We start from the raw sequence: 24,818 nt of genomic DNA, 5'->3' as shown, positions 1-24,818 counted from the left end.
AGCAGGCACGGGTACAAGTAAATATTTGAAAAGATTGGAATATGATTGTGATATGAAATAGCAATTAGATAGAAAAACATAAAAACAAAAACAAAATCACACTAAAAAAGTCTGAGTTTCTCGAACTTCAAACCTCTTATTGTGCACTTTTTCTCCTGTAAAATGTCAACTATCTTCCCGTAAACATTGACTATGTCAAGAACGAAGACATGAGCGAATGCTAAAATCAGGGATCTACTGTCTATTTGCAAGGGGCGCTAAAAAGAGACCAAGGACAGATCTGACGTACTCTGGAAAAAACCCATATTTTAAAATTTGGCCAGAAAACTCATTCTTCACATATCGATCGATTTAACTGACCCTCATCTTGGCAAAAATCTCTCAAACCAGAGACTTTGCAAAGTCCAAGGTTTGAGAGTTTTTTTGCCAAGATGAGGGTCATTTAAATCGATCGATATTTGAAGGATGAGTTTTCTGGCCAAATTTTAAAATATGGGTTATTCCAGCGCACGGCAGAGATATGCTCTAAAGCCCTTTTTGAACGAGACTTAAAATTAGATGTTAACCCAATGTGTTGAAAAGGCGTTTAGTAAAAGAACTTCTAAGGCTATATCTAGATCATACACACATAGAATCAAATGGCGGGAAGCATATTAAGTCACTATGGGAACATTTGTAGGGCAAATGGAAGATCATCATCATCATCATTATTGCTTTTTTCACACTGGGTCAGGGTATAGGCCACAGACAAACAGTTTTCATCCTTCTCTATCCTGAGCTAACTTTTTTTTTTATCTCGTTACATCTCTTATCACTTCTCTGTATATCAGCTTCTTTAATTGTTCTCCGTGTTCCACGTGGCCCTCCCCTTGATCTTCTGCAGCCTGTATCTTCTCATCTCAGTCACAACTTCAGAGATAATGATGTCAATTTTGAATGAGTCTTAAAATTAGATGTTAACCCAATGTGTTGAAAAGGCGTTTAGTAAAAGAACTTCTAAGATTATATATAGGTCATACATACACACATGGAATCAAATGGAGGGAAGCGTATTAAGTGATTAGGGGAACATTTGTAGGCAAATGGAAGATAGCAATGTCAATTTTAAATTAGATGTTAACCCAAAAGCAATGTCAATTTTAAATTAGATGTTAACCCAATATGTTGAAAAGGCGTTTAGTAAAATAGAACTTCTAAGACTATTTTATATCGGCCATAGACAGAATCAAATGATGGGTATGGTGTTAAATGATTAGAGGAATAGTTGTAGCCAATTAAATGGAAGATAACAATGAGACCAATATGTTGTAAATTAATGGCAATCGCATGTACTGTGGATAGAATATTTGCACAACTTGTTATGAATGACACAATCAATCTACTTACTGATAGTAGTAATAATAGTAGTTATCAATCTTTATTGTCCATAAAATAGAAAATCTTTAGTGTTTACATTGCTCGAACAAATATTTAAAAAACATAAATAGAAATGTGTTGATCTTATGATATTATGATGTCATAACAAATTTACTTCACAATGCACACAGACAACTTAAAATATGATACAACAGGGCGAGCAAACTGTTTTAATGCATTGAAATTAAGACTGATTTCAAATGCATCCACAATTACTAAGTTACTCACTCGAACTACTCACTCCTCTATATGCGACTTAGTAATCTAATTGTGTTAAATTGCATGTTTTTAAACTTCACGAACACATAGCTGACCTCACATATGCACCTTTTAATTTTCAGCTAAAATATACAAATGGAATTTTCTTCAGATATCTTACAGAAACAAAGCCATATTCATACAATTTTTTGGGTGTAAAATAAATATAAATAGCATTGCTATTGATGCTGTATAGCTGCACACTGACTGGTAAAATATTTTAAAATTGATTTATTTTGATCAGAAAACGCTTATTCCAAATATGGATTAAATCACATTACTTCAAGCATGTCAAGAGGTCTCTTTAAAAATGAAACTTATTTTATCTCGAAATATCAGAATGATGAAGTTTCAAGCTTGAAGCTTTTTGACAGGTCATTTTAACCGATCGATATTTGGAGAGGAAACTGTTTTTACTGACCAAAATAAAATACGACAGTAGAGCTAGACCAAAATGAATGTGATTGTATTAGATTATTTAAGTCTCTCCTAACCAGCTATTTTCAGAATCATACCCGAAACTTCGTACTCAACCAACACAAAGATAGATTTTTTAAATAGTGACAAGTATGAACTATATTATTCTATGTTCTGTTCTATATGAGCTCTGAAACAAAGTGTTGCGTTTTTATAGCTTAACTATAACAGAAGAAATCAGTATAAGAAAATTGTTGGTTACATCGTAACGAATGTGACGATTTTCCTATGGGTGGTCAGGAGAGGGTTTAAACTTTGCTATATCCTATATTGCATTGACTTTTTAAGAATTAATACATTGATTAAACTGCTTTGCTATCTAGGTCAAATTCCAATATAGCAGGATGTTGACTATCACTATGAAATGGTAACATGGGAAATAAAAAATAAGTTCTCTATAATAATTTTTGGCAGCTATTTTTAAAAGTAGGTCAATCTAAAAATAAATGGCAGCCTTTATTTATTACAGAGACGTATTAAGAAGATTTCTGGCAATCTCCCTTCGTGGACGTGAAAGTTCTAAAGTGTGACAGTGAAATAAATCATCATATTCCTATTGATACTCATTAATCGCATACATTTCCCTTATTGAAGAATCGATCCGTATTAATGCACAATGGTACCCTGAAAAATACTTTCTTTTTTTTTAATTGGCAGAAAACCCGTATTTTAAATATAGATCGATTACAATAACTCATCTTGACTAAAGCTATCAAACCTGAGACTTCACAGAACCCCCCCCCCCCCCCCAAAGTGTTTTTCTTCCAGATGTTTAAGTTGAATTCCGCCAACCAATGATAATATCCTAATTTTTGCGGTTATTCTCTAAAGGATTATAAAACGATTTTTATGTCTTGATTTATTATTCCCTTTATTTTCAACCCAAAGTCCTTATTCTTCTTCGTCTCCGTAATAAATTGAGGTTACTATTAACCAACAGGGATAGTGTTCACTTTAATCTTGCATTTTTCTTCCCTGCCGTGAAAAAAAGAAGAAATAAAATAGAATGATTCACATTACTTATTACGTCACCAAAAAATGGGGAAGGGTGTGTCTATTTTTTTCCCTTCGGTACTAAACATCCGGCATAATTTATAGACACTATTTTATGTTTGCCTATTCTGTTGCTTGCTTATAAACATCCCATAATATATACAACAAGTTTTATAAGGTGTTCCAAGAATAATTAAAGTTGCTTGAGCGAATGTCTATTAATAAAACAATGAGCACACTGATCTAAAAATTAATTCATAAGATAAAGAAAGAAAAAAACAAACAAGTGCAACTTTTAAAGACCTTTCTCCCGCCATTATGTAGACATCTAGACATTATGATAATTTCCATTCAGGATCAAAAATGTATATCTTATCTTATTTTATCTAAGGGGTGTAGGTCATAGCGATTCTAACAAACCAACTATTATTTTTTCAAATATTTGGGATCAATGATTTTTGGATCCTTTTTTTTTTTTGTTATGCAAGGGGTACCGATAGCTCAGTTGGTAGGGCACTCATTTCACACAGAAGGTGACCAAGATCGAGCCAGAGTGAAGTCGAGATTTTTTCTGACCCCCAAAAACCATGTCACCCAACTATGATCGGGTCGCTGGGTCTGTTAGATCTGGCGGAAAGTACTTTGCGATAGTCTAGTCTGAATGACTACTTTTACTTATTCGCTCTCAGTTTCGTCGCGGATACAGACAGTTTACCAATCATTTTGTACAGATGTATATATATATATATATATATATATATATATATATATATATATTATATATACATATATTTATATATATTTGGAACACTCTATATCACCCATCTTGCAGTGATTTTTTCTGTACGAATGCTTACATGCTCAGTTATTACTTTATAATAAATCTGGGATGGATGGTTTATAAGATTATATCATTGTCTTATTTTTTTGCTTGCTTGTATGACATCTTATAACATGTTATGTATCTTCCCTCCCTTCAGAGATGTAGTGCATGGGAATGCCCAACAACGGGGAGGACCTAGGTTTGTTTCTCAAGACTCTTCCCTGTGTACACCCGTTTATTTATCTATCTACCTACCAATTTTTTTCCCTATTGTTTCTATTGTGTCTCTGTAGTTTGTGTATGGTTTCCTTAGGAATAATTATTATACATTTTTATTTCATCTACAAATCTAAATGAATTTGACTTCGCACTTTAGGATTATCAACAAACCTAAATGAATTTGACTTTGCACTTTAAGATTATCTACAATTCTAAATGAATTTGACTTCGCACTCCAGGATCATCTACAAATCTAAATGAATTTGACTTCACAATTTAGGATTATCTACAAATCTAAATGAATTTGACTTCGCACTTTAGGATTATCTACAAATCTAAATGAATTTGACTTCGCATCTAAATAAAGGCAGAGAAATTTCTTGTATTGTATATTAATCTGTAACTTCTTGTGCAAGGGTCTCTCCCTTACCCCTCTCTCTTTGCGAGTTGAAAGCACTTAATTTGTATTACTATTACTACATATCTTAAACATTCTCTTTCTGACGTGTTTTCATTGAATTTACTTGTTTTATGAACCTCGCTTGAGGATGTCGTTTTATCGAGCAAAATTTGAACCCGGCGGTATTTGTAAGTTATCAGGTCATTGATCATCCTCACAGTAACTTGCATTTGACAAATATCTGTAAAGACGAAACAATTAATGAACTATTAGATAGGAATGTTTCGAATTCATCTGCCCGACGTGCATTTATTTGCAGGTCTGATAACCCAGTTCCTTACGGACTCATTGGTGAAATGGACATCTAAAAAAAAAATGACGCAAAATATTGTCCATTACAGCATTGTTAAACCAGGCTCATAAGTGGGATGACAGACCTGCATATTTGTACACGTTGCACCTACCCCATCCATTAACTTTAAACATTGATTTATATTATGATTAGTAATTATTGTTTGTAAATCTGTCATAACAAGTGTTGATTTCATCTCTTCTACTTTTTTCATTATAAAACATTTATCATTCTGCTGCCTCTAGCCCTTTTTTAGTTGGTTATAAATTCAGTTTCTGTGTGTAATTTGATGTTTTGATTATAAGTAGTAGGTGTTGTGTTAATATTATGTAGTGTTGATGTGTTGTCATAAACAGGTATGTAAGAATGCTTAACATGATCACTATAACCATCACTATTATTATAGTTTAGAATTGATGATAATGAAACTCCAGTAAAAAGAAAAATCAATTAAAATTCAGGGAATATGATTGTGACAAAATCAACATATACATATAAGCAGGTCTAGTAACCGAATGTAATGCACAATATTTTGCGTTGGTTCGTGAGTAATGTCCATTTCAACAACGGGCCCATAATTGTTTGGGTTATCAGACCTGTAAATTAAAACACATCGGACACAATAAATTAGATACGGTATTATAATTATAGTCTTGACATGATATCAGATTCTAGCCAGTGTGTTGTTGTGATTGTATCAATGTGTTGTGTTATGTGTGTAAACTATCGATCCATTTGTTTTGAACGATTCATTAATTTATGATTGTAAACACATAATGCAGTGTATGTTTTATTATTTCTTGCACTAATCGTTCCCTAACAAATAGCGTGTTTCTTGTGTAACTGGCTTTTTATTATAAAACTAACAATTTGATGCTTTAATTTATTTATTCCTGAGTATTGTAAACGTACGAAAATAATACTGTTTGTATTTTGTGTAACTAATTTTGATTAACACAATAGCGGTGTTTACTGTTTGTTCATTGGAATAATTATTGTAAACAAATCAGTGTGTGATAAGTGGTGTTACACAAACTGTTACAAACAAACCAGCTCGTTATGATGTAACCAAAGAGTTTCCCTTTAATATTTGAAGCTGACTGACGTCACTGTTTACATTTGACTTTTCCGTTTCTGTTTATCTAAATATCCCATCTACATAATAATATTTGATATCATAATATTTAGTTATACTTCAATCTCTTCATGGGGAAACGGACTACTTGATCTGTATTGTAGTCTAAGGTGGGATTTGACTTTCTTTTCTTTCCTTCTTTCTTTTTGAACTTTGCGCAGGTATTCGCTGGTATTTATTATACATTTCGACTGTGTATTTTCTTTCTCTATAACAGGATTTCAAAATATTTTGGGATTGATTAACCTACTTAGTTGCCTATATTAAATATTATTGTTATTCCGTGATTATTGTTATCCTGTGTGGCTGTCTGGTCTTTTGGTATGACACTCGCTTTCAGATCGAAATGTCCTGGATTCGAGCTTCGCTCGGCGCATAGTTTAGTCCTTGGAAAATACTCTTTATTCACATTCTCTCACCGTATTCAGGTGTAAAATGAGTACCTGGCCGTTAACAGCGTTGTATCTGTATGAAAAAAAATTATATTATCGCCTAACAAGCGTCATGTCTCGTTCTATAAGTTACGTGTTGCTCTTGGTCAGGGACCCTTTGTAAAACGCTTTGAGCACGTTTAGTGGATATTGCACTGTATGAGAGCTCAACTTTTTTTCTTCTAATTGATGAAAATGATAATTGGTAGATTGGGGAGAAGTCTGGTAGAAGTGTTTATTTATTTATTTGATTTTAGGTTCTTATTTTTTAACCCCTTACGGGCTAGGAACTGAAAACAGTTGGGCGGTCTGGTGTTGTAGCTAAATAAACTATAAAAAGACGCTGTAGGAATATAATACATCTTTTTTTTTCCGAAGCTTCTCCATTTTCACTCTTTCGTTAGTATTTTCATGTTTATAATATACTCCGTTAATTTTTGCTGTCATCGATTACATTTTATCCTCTCATTCATAAAATGATCTAATCTTGAACGAGGTGTTGCTATATCAATAGGCTTCAACAGGCGTGACGTCACTTCCCTCGTAATGACGCATAGTAACTTAGTAACTGGTTCTACACTATCGGAAAATGGCGGACTCCCTTATGAAATACTTCTCCGCTGAGCATAAAAGTCAGTGTATCCAGAGGAGAAAAATATTATAAATCTGATCATGTTTTCACTTTTATACATTCTTATCACATGACATATGAAAAAGTTCTAGCCAGCATGAAGAATAAAAAGTATCGATTTTCCTTGTTTAGAACCAAGCTGATCGTTGCTGGGCGGACGTGACATCAGACTATTGAATCCAGTTAGAGATAAAAACGTTTTAAAACAGTAAGCTTAACTCTTTCCTTACCAATCATTTTCAGTATTTTCCCCACAATGACAGGCTTACCCAGCAGAAAAATGGATTTTTAAAAACTCAAACAATCTCTCTACAAAACAACTTTATGTTCTTATTAATTAAACAAAGATGATTCTTCAAAGTTGGTAATATGCAAAATAAATCTGAATAAGAAAAAATGTATATTGTGTTGTACCAAATGTGATGATTTTGATGTAGGTGGAAAGAGAGAGTTAATTCGACATTCCACATTTTATAACCCTGATTATTAAATGACACATAAACTCGGCCACGACATTACAGGTGTAAAATGAGTACCTGGTCGTTAACCGCGTTGTCTCTGTTAGAAACAAATTGTAATATCGCCTAACAGGCGTCATGTCTCGTTCTACTTGTTACGTGTTGCTGTTGGTCAGCGTCCCTTTGTAAAGCGCTTTGGGCACGTTTAGTGGATTTTGCACTATATAAAAGCTCCATTTTTTTGTGAGTCAATATGTGACTCACTATATCGATTTGGTGTTGTGTCGTGATGGACCAGGTGGAGTAAGGGACAATAAAGGCAAAAGTATAGATAGAACAAAATTGACGTCACTCAGCTCGTTGTTATTGTTTTTAGCCAGCCTTTTTTATGAGAAGTTATCTATAAATTATATCAATGAGACTATAAACGTGTAAGGTTACACATTGATTTGAAGTTGGTACGTCTATCCGGTATGGAAGGTGTTGTGAGCTTTTTGGCTAAACGCAATGCATCAATTAGAGTTACTAAATGTAAGAATTTTACTGATTAAGAAAGATAATCCACTCTGCCTAACAAAATAAATGTAATTGAAGTTAAAGTTGCATTGTTAGATCAAGACATGATGCCCTTTGGGCAATGATACCTACATCTTTTTCTTCGACGGAGACAACGTTGTTAATGTCCATGTACTCATTTTACACCTGAGTACGGTGATAGATTATGAATAAAGAGGACTCAACTAAGCACCTCAACATAGGGGTTTGAATTCTGGACGATCCGCACGTAAAGGTCATTTGATCAATGATAATGATATTTGAAATCAATCAAAAGGCTTTTAGCTAGTGAGCGACGAGAAAATCACAGGAATTCGGCATTGTGAGAAAACTGGTCTATCACTATCGGTATTCAAAATTCGTAATGTCACTTAAAATCCTAGAACCCGCATGCGAAAAATCACGGCACCACATTTCGTAACTTTGGAGGAATTTGCAATATTCCGCTCACACGGTAGAACTTGGAACGAACTATACTTAGTACTTCCCATCATACAGGGATAGATAATCTGTATTGTGTAATCGGCTTATGTTTTTTATAGAACAGGATTAGAAACGATTGTGACTAGATAGGTTTAGGCTTTCAGGAGCTCACATTATTGTGTATTATCTCAAATACCAATGGCGTCTGATAGTCGAGGCCTAGTTTATTTGTCAATTATTAATCAGGGTTTGAAAATTTGGAATGTCGAATTAAGCGTGCTGTTTTAAAACGTTTTTGTCTCTAACTGATATAGCAATATCTCGTTCATGGTTAGATAGATCATTTTATGAATGAGAAGATAAAAATTAATCGATGACAAAAAAAAAAAATAAAAATCACAGAGTGCATTATAACATATGAAAATACTAACGAAATAGTGAAAATAGAGAGGCATTGGTTAGGAACAACCACCACCATCATTACCACCAGCACCACCACCAGCACCACCACCACCACCACCATCATAGCCATCACTACCATCAACACCATCTCCACCATCAAAACCATCTCCACCATCACCACCACCAGCACCACCACCATCACCAGCGCCACCACCACCACCATTACCACCAGCAGCAGCAGCAGCAGCACCACCACCACCATCACCATCATCACTACCAACATCATAATCATCACCACCATCATCATAACCATCACCACCACCACCACCACCATCATCATCATAACCATCACCACCATCACCACCATCATCATAATCATCACCACCATCATCATAACCATCACCACCACCACCACCACCATCATAATCATCACCACCATCATCACAACCATCACCACCACCACCACCATCATCATAGCCATTACCACCATCACCACCATCATCATAACCATCACCACCACCACTACCATCATCATAATCATCACCACCATCATCATAACGATTACCACCATCACCACCGCCACCAACACAACCAGTAGCGGCAGCAGCAGCACCACCACCACCACCACCATCATAACCATCACCATAATCACCACCACCAGCAGCACAGCAGCAGCAGCACCACCACAATCATCATCATCATGATCATGTTACATAACGCCATTATTGTTATCGATAAATGGATAGATGATAGAGATAGATAGATAGATAGATAGATAGATAGATAGATAGATAGATAGAGAGAGAGAGAGAGAGAGAGAGAGAGAGAGAGAGAGAGAAAGAGAGTGGAAGGGGGGGGGGAGACAAACGGAAAAAAGTGCCAGACAAAACAGACAAAAGAGTCCAATCGTTTAGGGTTCAAGTGGAAAACTCTCTCATGACAACCAACTCCTATTGACTATCGGATGAATTCATCTTAGTCTTCAAAAGACAAGCGCACAGTGTCTGGAGCTAAATTACGTAACACGCCGATATTGCACAATCAATAAAGGCCAATTTGTACACTTTGGCACGGCGAGGAGGGAAATCTACAAGTCTACGGGCCTCATTTGCATAACTATACTAGAGTGATTGGAATCAAATCTTTGCGTGTCATTCCATTAGTATAGTAAAATAATTAGAAAACCAACTCTGACGTACTCTGGAAAACCCAATATTTAAAAATTTGGCCAGAAAACTCGTCCTTCAAATATCGATCGATTTAAATGACCCTCATCTTGGCAATAAACTCTCAAGCCTGGGACATCGCGAAGTCTTCCACAAGTCCCAGGTTTGAGAGTTTGTACGAAGATGAGGGTAATTTTAATCAATCGATATCTGAAGGACGAGTTTTCTGGCCAAATTTTTAAATCTGGATTTTTCCAGAGTACGGAAAAATTCTCATTCCTCATATAACAAAAACATTTTGAAGTCATCGTATTATTTCTTATGAGATCTATGGTTAACGTTATTGGACATAATGTGATGTGTAGTTTGGTTGGTTAATTATGTATATGACGATCAATAATGAAAGTGTAACGAATAGGACGCCTTTATCGATGGATGTATGAATGGATGTGTAGGTAGATGGAGGGATGGGGCGAGGAACAAATAAGGGGATTTGTGGTTAAGTGTGTGGTTAACTCACTCAACCCTAAAACCGACTATGTCCGTGGTATACCCTGGTTACTTTTACCCCATGCCTATTTATTACATTTTTCTGAGACAAATTATAGGCGTAGTATCAAAGCTAATGTTTTAGTTTTGCATGTTAATGGTAGTTGAATAAAACTATATAGATATGTACATGCTCATTTTTAATACATTTTTTTCCAATTTTGAAAAGTAGCAAAAATCTCTAGGGCTGAGTGAGTTAAATGGGTGAGTAAATAAACAGATAGTTGTCTTGATGAATGAATGGATTATTTGTTTTTGTTTTGATGGTTGGGAGCATGCATTGGTTAGTAGATAAATGCATCGTTGTTTAGGTAGAATGGCTGGTAAATTGGTGGTTGGATGGATGGGTTAATAGTTCGGTAGATAAATGGTTAGTTGTTTGGATAGACGGGTGCATTGATAGATGGGGAGGTGAATGGATACATTTATAGATATCAAAAAGAGTAAATATGCAACCGATGGATGAATGTTTGGAGGGGTAGATGAGTGGAGAATTGGAGTGGAGATGGATGGATAAATGAATGAGTAGATGAAGTGATAAATGTGTATGTGGATGTGAGGCTGGATAAAAGAATGTATTAAGAAATTGAGTAGCAGGCACCGGTATAAGAGAAAGATCTGAACAAGTGTGTATGAAAGGCACCAGACAAAGCAAGAAAGAAAAATACACGGAAAAAAAAACATTCCAAAAAATCAGTCGACCCCCAAGTCGACTGATTTTTTGGGATGGCTTATTCCTTGTATTTTTCTTTCTTGCTTTGTCTGGCACCTTTCATACACACTTGATGAAAGAATGGATGAACGGAAGTATGTAAATTGGATGTGATGTTGAATAGCTGGATTGATCGATGTATGGAGATATCAATAATTAGGTAGACAATGAAATGGGTGAATGAATGGATGGATGGATCGATTGACAGATTGATGGATGTCTGGATGGATATTGGATGAATTGATAGAGTAATGATTAAACACGTGGATATTAAGGATTGTGTAATGAATCCACGGACTTTTGATCGGAACACAATGCGATTGAATGGTCTTTATGGGGGTAAATTTTAAGCGATAATCGGAACGAGATTGATCAATGAATTGACGGATGAATGATGAATGATGAATGATGAATGATGGGACAGACGGGTAAATGGATGGATCATGATGGGCTCGATATGTATAGTTAGAACGAAGATGACGTCACTTAGGTCTTTGTTATTCTTTTTTGCCATCCACGTTTATGAGTACCTCTCACTAAACTGTATGAACCAGACTATAAAAAGTTCATGGTTACATAGAGTTTTGTGTGTTGGTCATGTTATATTTCCGAATGGCAATGCTGTGAGCTTCTTAGCCAAGCGCATACAATCTATATTGAGGGATGGACGGAAGAACAGATGGGTGGATAATGATCGGAATGAATACAAAGATGGATAGACGGTTAGCTAATTGAGGGAATGGATGGAAGTAAGAACATATGAATAAATGATTTGATAGACTTAATGAATGAGATAAGGATAACCAGGACTGAATATAAGGATGAATGGAAAAATGATTGGTTGTAAACAGCCATCAATACATGAATGGGTTGTCGTTTGAATTAAATTTCCTTTATACCCTTTATTCATCCCATTGGGGAATGTGACTCTTTGATCTATTCCAAGGGAAGACTTGAATAACCCGGGCGTCAGCCGCAGTGCAGTGCCGCAAATTGAACTAGCGCGAGTTGATTTGCTCAAGCCCACACAGCACAGAGGCGGGTGAATGAACTCGGTACTTTTCGATGAATTGATGAATTGATGGATGAACTCGAACTTGATAAAAGGATGAATGGATAAATAATTTGTTGTTTGTAAACATCCATCAATAAATTAATGGATTGGCGTTTGAATTGATGAATAGATGGATGAACTTTGACTTGGTAGAAGAGTGAATGGACAAATAATTTGTTGTAAACATCCATCAATATTCACAAAGATGTGTGCGTCTCAAATCTTACCTGGAGTGAGGCAAAGGTCTGTGCCAGGGACAGAAAACGATGGAAGAGTGCTGTTGAGGCCCTATGCTTCGCCAGGAGCTAAGAGGCATAAGTCAAGTAAGTCAAACATCCATCAATAAATGAATAGGTTGGCGTTTGAATTGGTGGATAGGCGGATGTGTGTATTGATGCATTGACGGATTAGTCGATGGATTGGTAGATGGAGGAATGAGTAAATCGAGGGATATTCGAGGACGTACATGATATACGATACGCATATGTTTTCCAGATAGCATATCCTATTATCCAAAATTGTATATTAATTTCATGAAACCCAGATACGCCTCTCCCGACGTTCACTTATTTGCAGGTCTGATAACCCAAATTGTAATGGTCACCTTGTTGTTATGGAAATCTCTCAAACCAACGCAAAATATACTCAATTACAATAGGGAATGAGATTAGCGGAAGAGTAGCGTCCCTTGATTGTAAGTCACGAGCGGAAAAGTTATTAGAGAGAGAACGTAATGTTGTTTGTGCGGCATGAGACACTTCACCGAAAGCGAGGACGAGAGAGACGCATGCGCAAAACCATTTTGACGTTCTCTCTGTAAAGTGACGTCCAATCAAGGGACGCTACTCTTCCGCTAATCTCATTCCCTGTAATGTTAAAATAGGTCCATTAATTGCATTCTGTTATCAGACTTGCAAAATATGTGCACGTAGGCCACTCCCCATCTGATTCAAAGCGGAAATCGAGACGTTTACAACATGAAGAAAATAAAAATCACAATTATTACAAAACAAGAAAAACAACAACAACAACAGAAACAACAACAACAACAACAACAACAACAACTAATACTACTACTACTACTACTACTACTACTACTACTACTATACTACTATCTACTATATACTACTACTACTACTACTACTACTACTACTACTACTACTACTACTACTACTACTACTACTACTACTACTACTACTACTACTACTACTACTACTACTACTACTACTACTACTACTACTACTACTACTACTACTATACTACTACTACTATACTCTACTACTACTACTACTATACTACTACTACTACTATACTACTACTACTACTACTACTACTACTACTACTACTACTAACTACTACTACTACTACTATACTACTACTACTACTAATGCTACTACTACTATTACTACTACTACTACTACTACTACTACTACTACTACTACTACTACTACAATCACTACTACTACTACTACTACTACTACTACTACTACTACTACTACTACTTCTACTACTACTACTACTACTACTACTACTACTACTACTACTACTACTACTACTTTTACTACAATATTACCACCAATAACAACAACACGAAAAGACAAAACTTAAACTATGAACCGTCACAATATTGTTCAATATTTTATCCGTTTTGATTGAGTGAACCAAAATCGGTTAACTTATTCTGTTAACCCCCCCCCCCCCACCCCCTCACTCCTAATTCAAAACCATTGTCTCTGGACTTAAATCACTCCCAATACGAAAGATAAGAGATCCAGACGTTCTAACATCGAAATATAAAATGGCGTTGATTCCGGATTGATTGAATTTGTATACAAACCAGACAATAGGAAGATTCATCGATGCATTGAAAATTGTTCTCATAATGTCTCAACTATTCGCTTGTGTCGTTTATCTTAATCAACATTATTTAGGAAAGGAGGAGAGAGAGAGAGAGAGAGTGTGTGTGTGTGTGTGAGAGAGAGAGAGAGAGAGCGGGAGAAAGAGAGAGGAATAAAGAAAAGAAGAGAGAAAGAGAGAGAGAGCCAGAGAGAGAAAGAAAGAGAGAGAGAGAGAAAGGGAGAGAGAGGGAGAGAGAAAGAAAGGGAGAGAGAGAGAGAGAGAGAGAGAGAGAGAGAGAGAGAGAGAGAGAGCGAGAGAGCGAGAGAGATTTTATATGTCGGTCAATACAATATAACTCATTTATACCATTTAAAAATTCTCTCGACAATAATTTATGATCCGTTCAACTGATTATTCGAATGTCTGAATCAGTTTATCTCCACTGGATACAAAGTTAAATGATTGGTTAAGCTCAATCCTGGGACACTGATCTGTTTTCATCTTATCAGACTGAATCAGATTTGTGCAAAACTCTATCAAAATCACATTTTAAAGAATTTGAGCCAGAAAATTCAACCTTCAAATATCGATCAATTAAAATAACCCTCGTCTTGTTAAAAAACGATCAGACCTGGAACTTCCTTGAAGACTCATTTGAGTTCCAGGTTGAAAAGTATTTGACAAGATGAGGGTCATTTTAACCGATCGATATGTGAAGGATGAGTTTTCTGGTCAAAAGTTTTAAAATGTGTTTATATCAACGTAGGGTAACTTTGTAATTCATTCATCGATAACCCAAAGGTCATCTTCTAAATGTATTATGCAGTTAGCTATTTCCTTGCTTTTTTATCTTTTAGATTGCAGCTGAATTTTACGTCGAATTATTTTACTTCATTTTTCATATTTGGGCGTCCAATAACTCAGTCGGCAGAGCAGTCACTTCACACAGGGACCGAGATATATACCGGATTTTTATCTGATCCAAATGGTAGCAGGCAATTGATATCGTCCATTTCAAGCTATATATACCGGGAAGAACTCCAGCTCCATGAACCTAATGAAGGGGTACTTTTTCATATTTAATACAAGTATTTTGCATGAGAGTAATCAATTGATGATTCATCCACGTGAACAAATAACCAATTCAGATAGAATTCTACCGCATTGTCCTGATCAAATATTAAATTGAATGGGCATGATTTATATTACATTTCCATGTGCTCGAGGTCATTGGTCACATTTCAAACTGTGCTCAAAATAACCCATATAGTGAAAATTTTTCACAGTTACAATTGGTCATTTTGCTCAGCATGTCTCATGGGTATATTTACAACTTTCATGAACAAAGCAGCATTGAGAAATGTCCTTCGTTGTACAGCAACAACAAATCATGTGATCGATGACTAGGTTGGACGAAAACATGAATATAGATCGCTCCCATTATAAAATGTATGGCCATGGTTATCGTTAGCTAGAAAACTGTCTAAATTAGAAGCTAGAGACGCCTAACCCAGCCAATAAAAATAGAGAGCAGTGCCTTAAGCGTGAAAACACTAACAAAAATGTGATATTGGAAAAGGCTTCGGATGGGAACAATACAGACAATGGCCGTTTCGGGTACAAACCCTTCGTCAGCACAACAATAATTACTTACTATTGGCCAAATGTTTTTAATTGTTTTTTTTCTTTTTTTTCAGAGTAAGGCAGATATGTTAAACAGTAATATTATTTCATCAGTCCATACACATTTTAGCTAGTTATAAAGTATTGTAATTATTGGCTTGAAGACCAGCTCTACGACCATTGGTCGTTAGAACATTATTTGAAAGGCGAGTTTTAAGGCCAAAATATGTCATTATTTTCCGAGTTCAGCAATGTTGTCCTTCTCCTCCTCCTCCTCGACCTTCTACTGGTCTTCCTCCTCCTCGTCCTCCTCCTCCTCTTCTTCTTCCTCCTCCTCGTCCCGTTCCTCCTTCTCCTCCTCCTCCTCCACTAACTTTATTCACCCTTTCCTCCCTCCCTCTCCTCCCTCCCTCTCCTCATTATCCACCTCCACTTCCTCTTCCTTTACCTTCATCCTCTCCTCTACCTCCTTTTCTCTTCATCTCCTTCCTCGTCATTCTCATCAACCTCCTCCTACTCCTCCTCTTCCACTTCCTCCTCCTTTACCTTCATCCTCTCCTCCAACTCCTTTTCTCTTCATCGCTTACCTCTTCTTCCCCTTCCTCGCCATTCTCATCCACCTCGTCCTACTCCTCCTCTTCCTTCTCCACCTCCCCCTTTTTCTCATATTTCCTCCTCCCCTGACCATTTCTGTCTGGAAGTTTTTGTTTAAATGTCAGATTTGAGAATTTTAGGACAAATGGGGATTACTTTTATCGATCGATGTTTGAAATAACAGATTTCTGGTCAAAATGTGACACATCGTCTCAAAGCGGTATTGTAACTGGAGCTTTAACTTGAGTGTTTATATAGAGCAATAGCCACTATAGTACTTTACAAGGGGCCCCTGACATACACAAACGCGTAACATTTAGAACGAGACATGAAGCCTATTGAGAAGATCTGAGGACAGATATGGTTGGAGGGACATGATCACCGATGTCTACAACAGGCCTGGCACTTGATGATGATGATGATGATGATGATGATGATGATGATGATGATGATGATGATGATGATGATGATGATGAAGCCTAGGACGCTAGTCTATCGCAAAATACTTTCCGCCAAATTCTAACAGACTCAGTTACCCATTCACTTCACTGCTAGGTGGACAGGGGAGGGCGGTCAGAAGAAATCTCGACTGCTCCCGGGATCGATTCCGGTCTTTTGCGTGTGAAGCGAGTGGTCTACCAATTGAGCTACCGGGACCTACCCCCCCCCCCCCATTCCTTATGGGGTGGAGAATAAATACATTTCCTTGCATTGCAAAACACCAAAAGTCCGTAGTTCCTTATAACACTGGAGCAAATAGAGAACAAAAGTGTGATGTCTAAAAACTGATTCCAATCTCATTGGAAGTGTAAAACCACTCTTCTGGAGGACTGGATTTATACCTTTTATAAATTGATATTCTGGTTTCAAAGTGATGACATTTAATTTTCTAGTCTATATATAATATGCTGGTCGTGAATAAAGATCATTCACCCTCGCTCTTTTACGTCCCGTAATCCTTAGAATCTGCTTATTACCATCCTGTTATTAAAATAATTTCTACCTGTCCAACATTTACCCGTTGTGGTAACGAGCCCGAAACCGCTGAGCGTCTAGTTGAACGGTGCGTTGTGACGAAGCTTCCGGGCGGGTTTGCGACGGTGCACAAGTGCGGTACGGAATTTGCAGATTGGGTCGGTCGCCATAACATAGTAGTGTGAGCACCAATAGACGCTGCTGCCACCTTACGATTCAATAAGTAACTTATTCATTATTTGTTCCCCGATGGACTGGTTACATAACACTTCCAATAAGTTTGGAACCGAGGGAGTAAAATGTGTGACGTCACAACTTCTCTGCTTTATTCAAACATGGCCATCGTTAACATATAGATAGAATGAAGATGACGGCACCCTTTGTTCTTGTTTTTTTTTTGCCATCCGCGTTTATGAGTAATACTCACCGAACTTTATTATCCAGACTATAAAAGTTCTTGGATACACACCGTTTTATGTGTTGGTCCCTTATACTTCCGGATGGCAATGTTTTGAGTTTCTTAGCCAAGCGCATACTATCTATAGCCTTACACTAGAACCCTCTAGTACTGACAGTTTGACGTCATTTTTTAGGTTTGTGTAGCGTCTAGTGAGTTGTCGTTAGTAGAGCTCAAGGAAACAAGTTATTCCATTGGTTGAACGATTGAATACAACTCACGGTTTGTTTTCTAATGTGGCAAAAGACTGGTATTTTGACGTCATTTTTTGGTCAGTGTCAGCCTATATTTTTACCATGGCTACCATTTAACTCGACATAACCGTTTAAGAGATCTTGTGCCCCAAATGGAGAGTTAATGTGATGTGTCAGTGAAGAGTGGATTTGTATATAAACACAACGTGATTCACACATCTGTATTATGATCTCGATGACAATGAATGGCATTTGTCTATATGCAAACAGGCATAAAATATGCATAAACGGTAAATATAACACCACTCGCTGACATGTGTCCAACACATTTTTATCTCTCTCTATAGATCGTATGCGCTTGGCTAAGAAGCTCATAACATTGCCACCCGGTGAACTATAAACGTTCATGGATATACACAGTTTTATGTGTTGGCCCGTTATACTTCCGGGTGGCAATGTTATGAGCTTCATAGCGGACAATCGAACTCGGTACCTTTCGGGTACGAAGCAAAGACTGTACAGCTGAGCTAAGCTGCTCCTTACTCTGTAAGGTATGCCTTACTCTGAATGAAAAATAATCCATAATTGAAGGTCGAGTATTCTGGCCAAATTTGTTTTTTATAAAAATGTTTTTTTTTTCAGCGCACGACAGATGTTTTTCATTGCAACAACACGAAAATAGCTAATGATTCGTTAAATGATTGATAACAGCTTTGAAATTTATTTGTTAATAAAAGAGTGAAAACAAGTGTTTGTCATTTTATATAATATCAAAAGGACACCGATGCAACCTATGCTATTTTCTTTCTTTCCATCGACACATTCTATAGTGCAAGGTTGTTTTCAACTTTTTGCCCTCTTCTGGAGCACCACGCATAGAAGCTTTAAAAATAGTCAAAATTAAAGCAATATTATTTTACAAAATCATATTTTTCACATAGCTATAATTGATTGACGATTTTTTCCTGTAAGCAATAAATGGATGTTATTTTCTGTACGTGTGCCGTTGTGTGTGTATAAGTATTTTTGTGACTGAAAGTGATATCTAGATTACCTTACTTTAACTGAAGTGCTTAGAGTATGGTCTATTCATGGATAATCTCTACACAAATGCCAAGTATTATTATAGGTAGTGTTTTTCGATCAACAAAGCACATTACAAAATCATTTGCCTTCATCAGCCATCATGGCTTGTACTCTTGAGCACGTTGTCGTCAGCTGTTGTCTCCATGTATCACGATCCTCTGCGGTGCCCATAAAGTCTGCATGTTTTTAAAATCACGTTTGGCCATTCTTCGGTTGCTTAAATATGTCAGCCGTCCTCTAGCTCTCTTTCCTTCCGTCATCCGAAATGTGCAACTTTTCTATTCCGTCTCTTCTCCACACATGTCCCAGAAACCATAATTGCGTCTTTAAGATGGTATCCAGTGGGCGTTCAAAAGGCACAACGACATTTCAGTGGAATAATTAACAACTTCCATAATATAGGATCCTTACATTCTTGCTTTTCGGAATCCGAGTGAACGTTGTGAACAAAGTTCGTATTCCAAAACGCAAGAGTGTAAGAAAGCTTTTATTCTACTCCGATTCTGATTTCATTTCTTAATAAAAGATAATTACAAAAATACTTCAATGACACGTGCTTCTTTTTATAAAAATCTAATTTTAGTGAAATTTATCGCTTGGTGTCACAAATCATTATTGTAAACTTGATATCATTACGCGTTGCTGATTTATGATGAGGGGTTAAATAATCCAGCTTGTAACACTGGAGATCTCATCCTTTCATGTCTATTTTTCCTAAAGGGCCTCATCTAAACTAAACAGCAGGAGAACAATGTTAAGATTTATCACATTAAATAGAGTACCACTACCCCCCCCCCCCGCCCCACGTCTTCTCCCGCACTTCAAAATTCTAGAATCCCTTTCTCCTTTTCAATTCCTTGCCAGCCCACATCTCCTCGAATATTTTCTACTCTTTCCCCTTCTTCTTTCTTCCTTTATTCTTCATTGATTTGTAGTTATTATCACCAACCCCTTCTCCTCTCTACCAGACAAATAATCTCCACGAATTCTTCATTTTTTATGTCATCATGTTCATTACGATCGCAAAAACACCACCACCACCATCGCCATCAGCACCACCAACATCGCGGCCGCCACCGCCACCACCACCACCACCACCACTACCACCACAGCAGCCGCAACAACAAGAGCTACCAAAATCACCACCACCACTATGATCACCACGTCCATCATTAAAATTTTATCACAAATCTCCATCACTGAGAGGGCTTTTTTCAAATCAGATACTGGTATGATGGAGCGTTCAGACATTTCGATCCTCACTCCAGTCTGGCAGTCCTTGCATTGGCTTCCCATGGAGAAGCGGATTGCTTACAAAATTGCCTGTTACTATTTCAAGTCCATCCATGGCACTGCTCCCGACTACTTGTCATCTCTTCTTTTTATCTACAATCCGTATCACTCTCTCCGCTCATCTACTTCTCCGTACCATTGACCGTTTGGATCTGAGCCGAATTTTTTACGACATGCTTTCGCACATTCTGCTCCCTCTGTGTGGAATGCCCTTTCAGTAGACACCAGACACCAGACACCGTCATTCCCAAATTAATATTATACAAAGGGTACAACCAAAAATTGCTATTGTTCGTTTCAACCTATAGAAACCGGGATAAACTCCGGCTCCGTGAGCCTAATGCCTCTGAAGGACTACTTTATACCTGCCTCGACTCCCAAGTTCAGAACCTCCGAGGTTTTTTTCGGCTTGTGGAAACAAAATCTCCGACGTGTTTGATCTGTAGATTGTGTATTCGTATGAGTTGGGTAGATTTTCGACCCATTTGAGTTACTGGGATTACTGGATAGTATTACTATTACAACATAATGGTTGGTTGATTAACGGTCCATTAGCGTATGATTTGGACACTTTAATGATTTGACGAATCCCATCAACCCTCTACAAAACTATATTATATTATAAAGAAATAATACTTTTTCATGCCCCGGGTAGCCATCTCATTACCCCTAACTAGGCAAGCTTCACGAATGATTAGGAACTGAAATAAAAAGAGCAAAGCAAAATAATCTGCTCCTATATCTATCTACCCCAATTAAAATGCACTCCGTGACGATTTTGTGTAATGTTTGTAATGATCTCCAAATTAATACGCGAGGATCCAAATCACTGGCCCAGTGCTATGCATCACATAACCAGCCTATTATGTTGTTCTTTGTTCAGTTTAAATTTGTTCTGAATTACCGCTGCAACCCCTGTAGGATTTCGTGAGTTAACAAGAACAGATTGGGTGGAATTAGAGAAACGACTGAAAATAATTTAAAATGAAAATAGAAAATAGAAAAAAAATGTAAATGATATTTTAAAACATTATGAATGGGAAGGAACATACATTTTTCAGCATGGTGATGGGTTATTGAGTTTTTTTGTTTTGATTTTTTTATCTCGAAATATTATGTGCATGGATCTAGATCATTCCAAATTTATGCGTTAGATTCCTCATAATTGGGGCCTCAGGCCTTTTCTATTGATGAAAGCATCCATCATTACGTGGTATTAGGTTTAATTCAAATTGTACTGAAAAACGCATTCAACCCCTATTGAATTATATGAGTTGACAAAAAGCTGATTGGGTACAATGACAGAAATAATCAAACTATATTCAGAAAAGAACAAAACAACAAAATTAACAAGATAGAAACAAAAAAAAGGATTAGAATATATTACCATGAACATAAATTTTGGAGCATTAACAAGATAGAAACAAAAAAAAAGGATTAGAATATATTACCAATGAACATAAATTTTGGAGCATTAACAAGATAGAAACAAAAAAAAAGGATTAGAATATATTACCAATGAACATAAATTTTGGAGCATTAACAAGATAGAAACAAAAAAAAGGATTAGAATATATTACCAATGAACATAAATTTTGGAGCATTAACAAGACAGAAACAAAAAAAAAAAAAGGATTAGAATATATTGCCAATGAACATAAATTTTGGAGCATTAACAAGATAGAAACAAAAAAAAAAAGGATTAGAATATATTACCAATGAACATAAATTTTGGACCATTAACAAGATAGAAACAAAAAAAAAAAAGGATTAGAATATATTACCAATGAACATAAATTTTGGAGCATTGTGGTGATCTTCTGTTTCATTTATAAAATTTGCATAGAACATTCCAATCGATACGATAGATTCAGCAGCATCGGCACTAGGCTATATTATATCAATGATTTCATTGTGTAGTATTTTTGCTCCTTGTAAATTGTACTAATTTGCCGTACACTCCATAAAAAACCCCGATAAGTGTTGAATTGTAAGCTTCAATTTGTTACACGAAAACAAATACTGTCGACTTTTTGGGTTTTTCCCTATATCAACAAAAAAAAAAAAAAAAACGATGAATAGAACGCAAAGGACGAATGAGATTAACACGCTTAACACGCAAATAGACCGAGATCAAACCCCGGGCCTTATCGATATGTTCTGTCTGAGCCCTTCCCCCGTCCACATAGCAATGGTGTGGTAGCTGTTTGTGTTAGATCTGGCGGAAAGTACTCTGTGATGGAATAGTGTCTTATCCTAAGCGTAGCAAGAAACTGCTATTGTCCGTTTTACGATGTAGAAATCGGAATTAACTCCGGCCCCATGGGCCTAAAGACTCTGAAAGACTAATATTTTACTTACTCAAAGCAAAGGGGTCAGAGCGAGATTCGAACCCTGGACCTTCCGATCAAAAGGCGAGTGCCACACCACTAGACAAATTGCCGCCATGAAGATATTTTCTTCTTGTAAAAATAGAATCACCCGTTTCAGCAAATGTCAGCAATTAAATACTGGACACACTGCTGCCAAACTCGATATCCTCAGTGAAAAAAAAAAATTATCCCAGCCATGTAGTTTTCTGGTAAATATTTATGAAGCATGCGCCAAGAGAGCAGAGGCTATAGGAATGTTACAGTTGTACACACACAGTCATCTGTTAGAGAGAACGCTACGCTGCCAGTCAAAACATTAAATTGGCTCAAATGCACAACAAGGAAACCTTTGACTTATTTAACCAATTAATTTCCGAACTCTGTCGTGCACTGGAAAAAAAAATATTTGGCCAGAAAACTCGTCCCTCAAATATCCATTGATTTAAATTACCCTCGTCTTAGCAAAAACTTTCAAACCTGGGACTTCGCGATCTTTCTCCATTTTTATAATCTTTCCCCAAGACCAACCTCTAGCTTTCATTTCTCTGTCGATGCTCTTCCTTCAGGTCTCCAGCTGGGGGGGGGGGGGGGGGGGTCCACCTGAGGGCTATCCTTAGAATGGTTCTCGGATCCATTCTCAGGAGAATCTAGGATTTTCGTCAGTGAAAATACTAAGCTACAAGAAGCTGTTTATGAAAAAAGATGATAAACAAAAATGAATGTAACAGCTTCAAATAAGAAAAAATACCAAACACGGAACGTTTCGGACTCAAAATACTTCTTCGGCCAACAACAAAAAACAAAAACCCTTCTCAAGCCAACAACAACAACAAAAAGCATTGTTTTTTGTTGTTGGCTGAAGGGTTTTGAGCCCGAAACTTGTGATTGGTATTTTGTTCTATTTTGAATCTGTTATATCTATTATCGTCTATTACTTTGTTTTTTATCTTTGTGTGAAAAGAATGTTATCATTGCTCGTGGAAAAATCTCTTAAGAAAATGCTCAGTGGATTTATCGTGTTCTGGTTCACCGATATTTGGCATGGAATAATAATAAAATGTGGCATTTGAAAGTATCATTAATTTTATTTAGAAATAATTGCAAGGGGTGTTTTGGTTGGGATTCACAGGTGAAATGAACTTTAAGAAAAAAAAGGCCGATTTTCTTATTTTTTAAACCAACCCCCCCCCCCCCCAGTAAAACAAAACAAAAAAACATAAAAACAACAACACAAAACGCCAATTAAAAAAAAAACAAAACAAAACAGAACAAAACCGACAAACAAACAAAATATCACCCCCTCCTCCACCCCCAAAAAAAGACCAAAAAAAAAAAAAAAGAAGAAAAGACACACACACACGCACACACACACACGCACACACACACACACACACACACACACAAACCAAACTGAAATGTCTTCTCTTAGATAAACAATTTAGAATTCTGGAGAACTGAAAACACGAACAAAAATAATTTTTCAAAAAGAATTTAACAAAATAAACAAAAAAAAAAAAAAACAAAACAAACTAGAATACAACAGTCTCCTCAAAAGCCCACATTAAAATTCAAAAACAGAGGCCAAAAAAAAAAAAAAACTATACACAGACATATGCGCGACATACCCACCCAACAACAACAACGACAACAACAGCAACAACACCACCACCACCAAAAACAACTACAACAGTATAACACACCGCCTCCCATCCAAAACAGAACCGCCCCCAAAAAAAGAATAAAAAACATAACCCAAAACAACCCGCTGCTCTGCGGCTGACGCCTGGATTATTCCAGTCTTCCCTTGGAATAGGCCCTAAAGACAATTTCCTCATGGGGATGAATAAAGGGATTTTTAAAAATTTTATTATATCCTTTTCAGTCATAGACGACTCGAGAGCTTTCGGCATATTCAGTGTCATTGTCATTTT

The 24,818-nt window shown here is 36.6% G+C and overlaps 1 protein-coding gene across 3 annotated transcripts in view; it reads left to right on the top strand.

The window, feature by feature from the left end:
• The window catches only part of LOC144970530 (glycine receptor subunit alphaZ1-like), a 163,369-nt gene that overhangs the window by 53,818 nt on the left and 84,733 nt on the right, over positions 1-24,818 (top strand). For 2 of the 3 annotated variants that reach the window (XM_078910268.1, XM_078910267.1), the window contains exon 3: positions 4,125-4,166. The exons of the other annotated variant lie outside the window; for it this stretch is intronic. In XM_078910268.1, coding sequence (XP_078766394.1) covers positions 4,125-4,166 — 42 coding nt within the window. The remainder of the gene's footprint in view (positions 1-4,124; positions 4,167-24,818) is intronic. 3 annotated transcript variants of the gene reach the window in all.

Source organism: Berghia stephanieae, chromosome 4, assembly GCF_034508935.2.
Source record: "Berghia stephanieae isolate SIO BIC M18660-M18661 chromosome 4, UCSD_Bste_1.3, whole genome shotgun sequence".
Classification (NCBI taxonomy): domain Eukaryota; kingdom Metazoa; phylum Mollusca; class Gastropoda; order Nudibranchia; family Aeolidiidae; genus Berghia; species Berghia stephanieae.
The sequence above is the reverse complement of the archived record's forward strand: the minus strand, read 5'-3'. Positions and strand labels throughout refer to the sequence as shown.